At 38.8% G+C, this 12904-nt stretch overlaps 1 protein-coding gene and 1 pseudogene across 2 annotated transcripts in view; one reads left to right on the plus strand and one right to left on the minus strand.

Moving 5' to 3' along the window:
- The window catches only part of GUCY1A2 (guanylate cyclase 1 soluble subunit alpha 2), a 426619-nt gene that overhangs the window by 19867 nt on the left and 393848 nt on the right, over nt 1-12904 (plus strand). For both annotated transcript variants that reach the window (XM_060157938.1, XM_060157939.1), the window contains exon 2: nt 12254-12315. In XM_060157938.1, coding sequence (XP_060013921.1) covers nt 12254-12315 — 62 coding nt within the window. The remainder of the gene's footprint in view (nt 1-12253; nt 12316-12904) is intronic.
- Nucleotides 3821-5172, minus strand: LOC132525378 (large ribosomal subunit protein uL30-like; annotated as a pseudogene).

A 12904-nucleotide genomic window follows, 5' to 3' on the forward strand; every position in this document is an offset into this window, starting at 1 on the left:
ACTTCAGGACTATGAGAGAATGATGTGCTAATCTATACTTTCCATACAGAAAAACCACAAGAAATAAGTGATATCTATTTAGAGCTTACAAAGCATGCTTTATAATACTCATTTCGTCACCCTAATTCACTCAGGAAATGTATGAAGTAAGGAGGTCCAATTTAAGGATGGGAAAACCAAAGCTCAGAGGGGAACAGTAACTTGCCTAAAGTCAAGAAGCTTGTAATCACCTATTTTAGTGCCTGGTTTTCCTGTTTCAGGTCCTAAGCTCTTTTCACCATGATGTGTCTTTCAACATGTCCATGAATTGTTCAATAAAGCAATTTAGCAATATACAATGTTGTTCACATAGATTCCCTATTTCCTATTTTGCTTTCCATATGTTTCATACTTTGTGGCTTGTAAGTGGTGGCTGATAGCAATTTCCTGTTGGTTTTCTTGAACCTTACCTCCTGTCACCAATTGTTTAGTTCCTGACTGTGTTGTGAGTTCGTATAATATAGACCTGTGTTAGAAATGACAAAGTGTTCTTTCTTCATCAGGGCTCTGTCTCTAGGCTGACCTAGTTTGCCTGTCCACTGTCATGTTTGTATGCTCCAGGCTCCCATGGGTGAGGCAGCTATGAACGGAGTGAGCCATCCTCACTGCCAACAGCTTAACTTATGCTGCAGAGTCTGGGAACAGCAAAGACATTGCTAGTCATATGATTTCCGAATATGAAGGAAGTCATGATTATCATAGAAATAGTTATGTTTGTAAGGGTATACATTTCTCTTCACAGATCATACATAATTATGCTGTAATTAAATAATTTACTAGAAGGAATGAGGAAGCAATATAATAGATATTATATAATGGAGTGATACCTAGGTTAAAAAATGTGCTCAGGTAGAGTTAAATGAAAAAAATAAGACTTTTCATGTCATGCAGCATTAGTATTCTTTGACTTGCATGTTTTTTGCAGAAAGAAGTGTGATTATTCTATACCTCTAGCTTAGGAATGTAGTTCATCATGAACATTGATGACATGGCAGTCATTATCTGCCAAACATCTGCCTAGTAAGCAGATTTCATATCTGTTTGGATCATCAGATTATAGTCAGCACTAGATCTGATTATATTTAAACCCTTGTTGAGTTTTATCTTCCAAGAGAGGTTGAAGCAGTAGAGCTGAACAGGACAATCCCTGGGTAGTATTTTGATGGTTTCGGCATATTTCAGCGTCTGAAACTTTTAAACTCCAAGGACTTGGGCTTGTCTGAGTCCTGAAATAATCAGACTCTTAGCCACTGACTGGATAAACAAAATGCCCATGGCACTTTGGTTGGCGTCTGAATGACAGTTTACTTTTTCAAAGTGAGCAATAACTGTGAAATGAAGCTTAGTACTCAAAGTCTGCATGGTCAGCACTTTTTTTTACCTATTCAGGCTACATGAGGAGCCAAGTCATAACCAAAAGTTTGCTTTAATCCATGGAGAGCCAGAGCAAAATGAATTTCATGCCAAATTCTTTAATCCAGTTTAAGGGTCTATCTGGTTGTAGGGAAGGCCTTGACAATGAGACCTGATACTCCATATTCATTCATGAGACTCTCATTTTAGTTAAGATGGTTGAAGAATTTTCCTTACCTTAAGAATAATTTATCTCAATGTGATAGAGGACCAGTATGCCCTTGAACAGTATTAGAGGTAATATTTCATAAACTATTCCCCCTTCTCTTTCCTATGGGTTGCCCTCTCTAATTTCACCCACTTTCTATTGCTCGGTAGCCTACTTTGTTTGGAGCTATACCATGGCTGGTATTTGAAGGTAATTACCAGTCACTCATTTACAAACTATTGTTTAAGCTGGTGCATTTAGGGTTAACAAAACATTTCCCTGTTTTATGAGTTAATTTTATAACTTAACTGTCAAAGAGAAATATCACTTCCCTCATTTCCAGGCTCTTGTTGGGAAACACCTCATTGTAACTTCTAGGTACTGGAAACAATAGGGAATTCTTTGGAAATGCTCAAGTGGAGGCTGCAAAGATATTTTAAAAGGCTAGAAGTTATTTCCTGACATGAAGGTCATTGCTAAACCTGACTTGAAATGGCACTAATTAGCTTGGCAGCATATAATTGGCATCTTTGGGCTATGAGGCATGCCTAGCAACAGTCCTAGGTGTTAGACATAGTCAGTTTAGTTCAATTTAATAATTTTTTGACTAGCTCCTCATCAACATATTTTTCATATAACACATATTTGTATACTACTTCATAGTTTTATTTCATTTGATGCTTACACCAACCCTGAGAAACAGTTATGCTAGGAATTCCCCTAATTTATAATATAGGTAATAGCGGTTCAGAAAAATAAATGCTGTATCCAGAATTATACAGTCTAGCTAAGACTTAATTATCCCTTTCAACTATAACCTTTTCTGCCTTGGTAAATATAGAACATTGTATTTCAGTTTAGAGGAGATTAAAAACTTGGCTTTTGGAGGCAGTCAGATATAGATCAGACACTTAATAGACTTAGATACTTACTACCTAAGTGACTTTGGGCAAGTTTTTTTAACTTCTCTGGGTTCAATTTTCACATTTATAAAATTGGGGTAAGACTTTTTCCTCTCCTACAGGATTTTTGTGAGGATAAAATGAGTTGGGGCATGTAACTTGTTGGACCAATTGTTTGACACTTAGCACTCAACTTCTATTATAGCGTTGAATCCAGAAAGCTTACTCTTATTTCACTTTGTAGACTGAGTCAGCCTTGTGCCATCTGTGAGGTCCTGTTTGGTTTAAGGGTTTAGGACTGAAGTCATGTTTCTCCAAAGGTCTGCAATAAAGCAATATCAATTTTCCTGAGATGTCTAGAAGTGGTATCATCTTGTCTCATAGTCAGGATTTTTATTCAGACAGCCAAGTTGGCTAAGATGGTGACCAGGAAAGTATGTTTCTCCTGAAGTTTCCCTATTAAGAAGTTAATGATCCTACCAGAACTATTTAAATAACAACATTTATAAATTTGGGGAAAAAATTTTCAACATTGTTTTCATATCTATTACAGAAAAAATAAAGGGAAATAAGGGATTTCAGTTAGGTACATGGAATAACTTACTAATGGTCACCAAAGTGAGATAAATTACCAATGGAGGCAGCAGCTTGTGGAAGAAATAGCATAGGAGACCTAAGTTCTTGTCTAGTTGACATCTCTTTCCAGCATGTAGCTGAGGCAAAACACCTTAACCTCTCTGAATCTCAGCATTTTCATCTGTAAAATGTGGATAATTATATCTGAGACTTACAAGGTTGTTGTGAATATATAATGAGATGAAGGAAAAGAAAGTGATTCGTAAACTGTGAAGTGTTATACAAACTGAAGGTGGTGGTATTATTTTCTGGTGTTCGTTGAAAACAGAAATTCTTGGATTACTTAAATGTGCTCTTGCCTGAGGTGGAGAAGAACTAATAAATAGCCCTTTGAATCTGTTTCAGTTCAAAGAATATATGTTTTCAGATTAAATCAGTATTGATGGTGTTAGGTCTTGTCAAACTGAAATTCAATTGCTCTTTTGGAAGGGCATTAAAAAATAACAAAGGGGAAGATATTTGGAAAGCAAAGATATTTTGTATAGAAAGACTTAATTATCACATTGAGTATATGTTAAATATATTCAGTTTAAAATCAATAATTAAATGGTAATGAACACTGTGCTCTGCTAATTAGAACTTACTTTTTTTTTTTTCCACAGCAGACAACCGAGCATTGCTTTTGTGCGCTTCTTTCTAATTGTATTTCAAGTTCTTTCCAAAGCAAGGCCCTTGGATACCCCAGGTTCAATATGCCCCTGGGCCTGGTCCACTGCTGTCTTGTATTCATGTGTGGGTGTTCATTCGTTCACCAACATTAAATCCCAGGATAGGTGTGATAAAACAGGACTCCCTCCTCCATGGCCCAAGTCCTTTGCTGGTTTCAGAGGTGGACGGCGGTCTTTGCAGAAAACACACAGGAACTTTTTCTTGGAACTGAAGTGGGATAAAAAGTGCCTGCCTTGAACATCACCATTTTCCCTGACCCTTCCCCTCCAGTTTCTGAAGATACAGCAGAAAATAATCTTGCTTGAAGATACTGGGCAACAATTCCATAAAACAAAAACACATGCTTCCAATGCACTGTGCTTTCCGATATGCTGGGTTTAGTTCAGCTGCCGGATGAGCTGATTGATGCGTTCACCTCGATAGCCAGGTGAGCCCACTTCCTTGAGGAAGCCCACTCTATTCTTGGTAGCGTGACGGGCCACTCAGAGTTGGGAAGGGCGCAAGAACCCTGAGATCACCTGAAAATTCTTCCCTGGGAAGGCAATTTCGTGAATGAGGTCTTCCAAGCAAATGACACAAAACTTCCCCAGGTGCTCCTCAATCACTGTGTTGTCTGTCAAAGGGATGATTTTATTCTTGACCTTGGCTTGTCCACGTTTCAAGATGAGTTCCCGAACTGACTTCAAATTTGGAAATCCCCAGGTCACATAAGATTCCACTATATGAAGCGTTTTTATGGTTTGAGGAGTTACTTGCATAAAGACACCATTGAAAATCTTATTCAGGCTAAGTCTTGCAATGGTCCTCTGCACCAGTAAACTCACCCCATTAATCCTTTTTTTTGTTTGTTTTTTTGCGGTACGTGGGCCTCTCACTGTTGGGGCCGCTCCCGTTGCGGAGCACAGGCTCTGGACACGCAGGCTCAGCGGCCATGGCCCACGGGCCCAGCCTCTCTGCGGCATGTGGGATCTCCCCGGACCGGGGCACGAACCGGTGTCCCCTGCATCAGCAGGCGGACTCTCAACCACTGCGCCACCAGGGAAGCCCCCCATTAATCCTTTTGATGCATAAAACAAAGGCCAAGGAATGTTTATCTGGCACTTCCAAGCCGTGAGGTTTCACTTCTAGTCGTCTGAGTTGCACCCTGTCACGTAGTTGCCACCAGGAATCATGTAGGAACCATTCTAGTCGCTTAAACTTGATCTCTTTTCCTTTCCTCTGCTCCTTCCTTTGCAAAAGCACCTGCTTTGCCTAGGTGGCTTTCAGGGCTTGATAAGCCTTCCTCTTTTTCAGGAGAGTTTTTGGAACCAAAGGGATCTTTTTTCTTGGCTCTTCCTCCACCATCTTTCCAACTCTAGAACTTACTTCTAATAAGGCCAAGGTTATCAGTTTGAATCCCATTGTGGGTCAATTAGCATAATATCAGCCTTCACCCTAAGCTTTCATGAGGTCACTCAAATGTGTACCTATGTTCACAAGGAGAATAAAAGTGGAGATTGGACGAAATCATGCAGATTTTCAACCAGTATGTATAGAACTATATATTATAATGTATCTCCAACTTTTATTTTTTTCTTTTAGCATACTTACCATTTTTGCTTTTTTTTTTAAAGGTGTAATACTCTTTTTTTTAATTTATTTATTTATTTTTGGCTGTGTTGGGTCTTTGTTTCTGTACGAGGGCTTTCTCTAGTTGTGGCAAGCGAGGGCCACTCTTCATCGTGGTGCGCGGGCTTCTCACTGTCGCGGTCTCTCCCGTTGTGGAGCACAGGCTCCAGACGCGCAGGCTCAGCAGTTGTGGGTTACGGTCTTAGTTGCTCCGCGGCATGTGGGATCCTCCCAGACCAGGGCTCAAACCCGTGTCCCCTGCATTGGCAGGCAGATTCCCAACCACTGCGCCACCAGGGGAGCCCCATTTTTGCTTTTTGTAGTTAATTATCTGGACTACCAATTTTGTTTAGGAAATTACTGGTGTAGTTCACAGATGATATTCCAAGTTTCCTGAAAGGTGGCTTAATCTCTGGTACATTCTGACCCTCTGTTTACAAGTGCTAACTTTGCAATGCTTTACTTCAAATGACCCTGAGAACTATGAACTTCTTATATGTGTTTTTTAGATGGGAAAATGGAGGCATTTTTTTCCCCAAGGTATTTTACTCCCAGGTGAAGAGATTTTGGCTAATTTTATAAAAAGGTCAGTAGCACAGCTGGGCTTGAAATACAGAGGTCCTGACTCAAAGTTCTATATTTAATTTGCGGTGTTTTTTCCTTTTTGGCTTATATATAGTAAGTTTAGTCAAAGGCTGGGAAAATTCATATTATGCCTGGATTTAGCAAGACTGACAATTACTACAATTACATGTCTTTCAGAAGTACCTATGCTGGTTATTTGACGTGACTTATTATTTTGACTAGTTTTGTTAAAAATACCAATCATATAATTTGATCCATTGGTGTCTACAGGCCTACCCATAAAGATAGGGTATCTAACATTATAATTTTGATCACTTTAAGTGAAGAAATTTGGCATATCATATCCTTATAAGCAAAATGCTCTTATGTTATGAAGAAAGTAGAGATCTTTGGATTGTGATTTGGAGGATGATGAAAAGGTTCCTTGCTCCCTAATTTATCTCTCACTGACCCTCCTATTTACCAAAATTCTACCTTTAGTGGTTCAGACCATCTTATATGAAGTAGGAAAGCCCATTTATACCATCATTTACCTTAGTAAGGATTGAGGATCAAGTTTTTTAAGTAGGATTCCTCCTGAGTACCATCTGGGGTCAGGGTACTAAGAGGATTTCAAATTTTGATGAAGGAAGGAAAGAGAATATGCAATGATGATTTTTGGAGACCTATTCTGGGAGTTTAGATGATGGTGGTGGGGATTTGTCCTATCAGAATGCAGTGTAACTAAACTGGACACTCAGAGGGTAGGGAAGAGGGTGAGGGAAAGCTAAGGATGGGAAAGTGAAAGTGTATCTAAGACAAGATATTCATGATTTTTGCTTATGGTCTTGTTTGTGTACATATGTTTAAAGAACATTAAGTGTGTTGTCAAGAAGCAAACAATTAATTTGAAACCATGTGATTCTTCATTTTTATGTTGATGTTAAAAAAATGCTTTCTTATTTGGAAGTTTCCTAGGGGAAAAAATGCTCTTTTTGTAAAGGAGGGCTTCTAATCTCTCTAACTTTGATTCTTTTTTAGTCAAATGGTGATAATATCAATCTAACTATGTCATTGGATTGGTGCAAAGATCGATTGGGATAATATGCATTAAAAACATGAAATGTAAAGTGCTGAACCAAATACAGGGTGTTAAAAATTATGTGCAGTACAGGTTGGAGATTAAGTGCTTGGATTCTGGAACGGACTACCTGAGTTTCAACCCTGGCTTTGTCTCTTTTTACCTGTTGACATAGGACAATTTAAACTTTCTGTGTCTCAGTTTTCTAATCTGTAAAATAATAACCTATCTCATAATGTTAATGTGAAGATCAAAGGAGTTAATATATGTAATGGGCTTAAAGCAGTGCCTTGCATAGATTAAATGCAACAATCGTATTAATTGTTGCATTGTTATGTATGTGTTAGTACAAAATTGAATACTGACATAAGTGCATGGGAGTGAATTACTTGGAAATGCTTCAAGCAATATAGTTCTCTGTTTACCTAACAAATCATATTTAACTATGAGCTATTAGTGGAACTGTGTTGATTTAGCAGTTATGTGTGAACATCTTTCAGAAGCTTTCTTCTTTTGATATTTGAGTAAAGAAACTACTCTCATTAATGCTGACTTATTCAGGTAACTTTTATAGAGTATTGGTCTTGATCATCATGTTTATATCTTACATGAAAGGTTTTCAACCCTGACTAACATTAGAAGCAAATGGGTCTGCCAGTTGTATTGGAAAGTTTGAGGGTGGCACTCAGGCATTGGTATTTTTTAAAAGCTCCCCAGGGGATTTTAATTGTAGGCAGAGTTGAAAATCACTGGCCTAGAGCAATAGTAATTAATTATATATCCATATCATTTAGTTTCTGACACTGAAATATATTTTTTTCATACTTAAATAAATAAAATGACATGGCTATTTATGGATGTTTCTTTAAAGGCAGACCTATTGTTTCCATTAATTCTGTAGCTTGTGGTTTTGTGTTACAAAGCAGAAATGAGAAGTTTATTTTAAAATTATCTGTGGAGTTTTGTTTGTTTGTTTTTGGCATGATGAAGGCTGTATATATTTTAAAAATATATAGGATCACAGAATAGTAAAGGTGAGAGGGACCCTCAAAGCATCTAGTAGAAATATTGCACACTTTGAAGCCAGCCCTGGCTTGCAGTGACTGATTCACTTACGAGCTATATGATCTTGGGCTACTTACTTAATCAGTCTGAGCCACAACTTCATCTCTGTAGAATTGAGATGTATGTGTACTTTGTACGATGACAACTGCATTTCATGTGATACACACACACACACACACACACACACACATCTTGACTCCCTGACCTCTGCCTGATCCCCATACCATCTGGTGCAGATATCTAGAGCAGAGACTGTGTGGGAGCCTCTGCAGGGCTGTCTGAGCTTGAAGGGCCAGTTGCTGAGAGCTGCTTCCTCCCACTACTCAGGGATCATTTCTCTGGCTCTTTTTGGATTATTTCATGGCTGGCTGTTTGGATCCCATGACTTTTCATGAGCATAACATTTAGTCTGTGGGGGTCAGTCACTGCTAAGTAGAGTGAAGCTGTTAATGAGACTAGAGATGAAGACGGCTTCTTGTTGCCACATGATGGAAGCTTTGGGTACTTCCTCTTTGAGCCCTAGACAATACATGTGCAGGACACAGATGGCTGCTTTCTCTTTCCAGCTGTCTTCCTGTCCATTGCTTCTTTGTGTTGAGTAGAGACAGTAGGAAGCTACTATCTCTATCTTAGTTTGGGGGAAGGAGAGAAAAAATTACAGACTTCTTTGATTTTCTTTTGTATGATAGGGACAGTGGATTTTGTCTCCTTCCCAACCCTTGTCTTTCAGATCCTGTAGCATATGGCTATAAACATATTACATCATCCAGCTCGCCTGTTGCACATTCTTTATGTCATAAGAAGGAGGTTCACGGGTTGTTTCTAATTAGTTATAAAGTATAATGCTTGAGGTATTCATCTTAGCTATGGTGCATCAATGTCCTTCCCACTTATAGGCCTGGATTTAGGTCTATTCTCAATCTTCTGAGATTTCTGCTTTTGTCACCATCTCTCTGGACTGATCTGAAGGTTTCATTGGAAATATTTATAAATTCAGCTACCATTTTCCTATTTTCCCCTCAGCTGGAATAGGCACCATCTTCTCACTATTAGTATTAGTGGTAAGTCTATTGATTTTTTTAGCTGATGAGGATCTTGAAACATTACACTTGTGGGGTGGGTGTTCTAACATAAACTTTGTACTCCACTAGATTTTGAGACTCTTGAGGGTAGGAACCCAGTGAACATAGTCATAACTATCATTTATTATGCACCTACTATGTACTAGTGACTTCGGTTTAATTATTTCAATTAATTCCCATAAAAATAATGTACACATAAGGAATCATTTCAGATAGCTTAAGTAAACTGCCCAAGGTCTTCTAGTTCGTGAGTGAGAGTTGGATTTTGAACTCAGTTTGATCTTAAATCCTCTTTTCTAAATCATCTTTCCAAACTCCTTCTTAAAGAAAGGATAGATACAGATAAGAGGGATGGGATTTTGGTCTGTTGAAGGTTGGATGGAACTGGTATGGAGTTTCATTCTTACAGAAAAGGAGAGAAGATCTGCAGATCTTCAGAGCCCTTGCTTTTCCCACTAATCTACACTGACTTGCATCACTGGCGTACATTGACATTTAGTAAATGGACCCTACAACCCTCAAGGCAGAAGTCACCCCTTCAGAAGGCTTTGGCCCATGTGCAGGTCTTCACTTTGTGCTTTTTATTCATGCCAGAGAGGCTCAGATTATGTGAAGATGTCTCAGAATCAGGCAAACTTTGAAGAAGATTGGAGTGAATCCGTGGTAATAGTCCATGGTGAGGAGTCAGGTCTGTATTGAAGTCAGCCTTGGCTTTCTGAAGATCAGGGGATACTCTGCAGTCAGCCTCTATGCTTACAGTTCAGACCACCAGAATGTGCCCACTGGATTTGGCAAGCAGTAGGAAGTATATAAATCTTTATGAAGTTGAAGCTTTGTTGAATGTGCCCAGAGAACATTTTCCATTTAATGTATTTGGAAACTATAAATATAATTCCTGCTGGGGAGTAAAAGTAATTGCTTCAGAAAAGAAAAAAGTCAGTTCTTTAAATGGCTTAACTCCTTTCACAAACATTTGCTTTTTTTAATGACTGGGAAATTCCTGGTACAGGAAAATAAAATGTCCTTTGGTACAAAGGAGGTCATTCTGGTCTTAACTGACCCTGTGCACTCTAGTTCCTATTTTCTGTTCCATATTTTGTCACCAGAGGTTATTGGAAGGATAATTCCTCTGTGGATTTTCACTGCTTTTAGGGCATGTTGCCAAAGAGAAACATGGCATCTTGGCTCAGAAACTGCCAAAGCAGTTCAGAAGGCTCAGATCCCAGGGGTACTGAGCCAGTGACTGATAATGACTTGATTTAGGTTGGCCATGGGTTGGATTTTTAAAGCACACTTTTTATGTGTGCTAGGTTTGCTGTGTCTGCTTCACCCTCTTCAGATTTTTCAACAGACTCATTGCTTCTTGAGTCAGGAATGATTTTCCTTTCCTAGGCATGCTATTCTACTTTGATTCTATTCTTATGAACAGAAACATCTGTACCAGTTTGAGGCCTCATGTTCCTCTTTTTAACCTAGTATAAAGGAAAAACAGCTGTTGAAAGAAGTTGCCCTGTATCTCTTTCTTTGAACACTGGAGGCTGATTTCTCCTAAAATTAATTTCTGAAATGGCTTGGCTAAAGTGAAGAATATATCTGAGCTCTTAGATTTGCTCAGTGAAGATGTTCTCCTAAATGGTAGTGTAGAATAGTTCTCAGTGGATGCCCTTGATTTAATTGAAGCTCAGTTTCCTCAAGCTTTAAAATAGCCATTTCCAACCAAGGAGGATGTTGAAAGTATTAGGTAGGGAGATTTTTACATCTATCCTGGACATTTTTCATAGAGAGGTAAACATGGAAGAGGTTCAAGTGAACCCTGACAACAATCTCTGTAGTCTCCTTTAAATTACATATCTTTAAGACAATCTCTTTGAAGGATTAGGGATGGGAAATAAACTGATATTTATTAACTGCTTCTTAGGCAGCAGCATTGTGCTAGATGCTTTCTGCAGATTACCTTTTTAGATTTATATAGGTTTGTGTGGTTAATTAGTGACAGCCCACAAGATTACCAAACTACATTGCTGCTCTCACATCTTGAAGGGTCTGTGTCAGAGTCATTATAACCCCCCAAAATTCATCCATGGCTATAATAGATCAATGTTTTGATAAGCTTTTTTTTTCTTGCTTGATTAGAAGTTTTTATTATTTAAAAAATTCAGGGCTTCCTTGGTGGCGCAGTGGTTGAGAGTCCGCCTGCTGATGCAGGAGACACGGGTTCGTGCCCCGGTCCGGGAAGATCCCACATGCCGCGGAGCGGCTGGGCCCGTGAGCCATGGCCGCTGAGCCTGCGCATGCAGAGCCTGTGCTCCGCAACGGGAGAGGCCACAACAGTGAGAGGCCTATGTACCTCAAAAAAAAAAAAAAAAAAAAATTCACACCCTTGCCACTGAGAATTTGGTTCTTATTATAATTTGTTAATAAAATCTGTGTTTTAAGATCTTTGAGTCACTTTCATGCCTCCCTAGGTCTGAGACTCCAAGATGAGGCTCTGTTGCATAAATAAGTCTAGAATAATTCTTGCTCTGGGATTAAGAAACTCTGTCTTTAGCTGTCATGGGGAGGAGAGGATTATAAAATTCAGTCATGAGCTGCTTAGGTATTTTCTGCAGATCCCATTTCTTGCCCCAAACACTGTGGCCCCTCTGGGACACTCTAGAACCCTTGCTTGAAATCTCTTGAGGAAGTCAGGCTTGACCTGGGCATTACTCATCTTGTTTAGTACACCCCTCTCCACTGCCCGCAATGTCTAGGTTTATTGTAGGCAGCCAATGAGTATTTTGTTGAACTTAATAGCTAGTACAAAAGCATTGGGGAAAATATGGCTAGGAAATGCTATCATATTTGAAATTGGGAAATTCTGGGTAATTGCTGAGTGCCTCATATTATTAGTTCTTGTGGGGAAAATACATGGCAGAATTCATGATGGGTTTATATTGTAAAACGAAAACTCTTATGAGATGAATCAGATGCTACATATCTGCTTATGATACTCAGAATGGGAATGACACTGATTTGCTGATAATGTATTATTATTATTATTCTGTAGCCCCAGATGATACAGCAAACTCTCAAGAGGACATTGCAGTATTATGAGCACCAATTTACTGGGTAAGTAAAAATGGATTTTGGCTATTATTGGGGACAAATTAAAGATAATTACTACATAGAGAACAGACCTGTGGTTGCCAAGTGTGGGGGGAAAGGGTTGGGGGAGGGGTGGAGTGGGAGGTTGGGGTTAACAGATGTAAGCTATTATATATAGAATGGATAAACAGCAAGGTCCTACTGTATAGCACAGGGAACTGTAGTCAATATCCTATGATAAACCATAATGGAAAAGAATATATATAAAAAGAATGTAGATATGTATAACTGAATCACTTTGCTGTACAACAAAAGTTAACACAACATTGTAAATCAACTATACTCCAATTTAAAAAAAAGAGTTACTCAAACATAGCTGTTGAACACGTGGGCAACCAAGTCAACCTTATTGCATAATGATTATGATCTCAGTGTGAAGTGAGAGCTCATAGGAGCCCCATGGAGTGATTTCCTTTAGTTTATTTGTGTTGAATCCTTTTAAGTAAAATCCCTTTTGCTAGTGCTTTCCTTTTTCTTCCTTCTTGTGCTCTTACCCTCTCATTCTCATCCACTGAATCTCATATTTTGCCTTAGTAATATCATAAGGTTTATT

The sequence above is a fragment of the Lagenorhynchus albirostris genome, chromosome 9, assembly GCF_949774975.1.
Source record: "Lagenorhynchus albirostris chromosome 9, mLagAlb1.1, whole genome shotgun sequence".
Taxonomy (NCBI): Eukaryota; Metazoa; Chordata; class Mammalia; order Artiodactyla; family Delphinidae; genus Lagenorhynchus; species Lagenorhynchus albirostris.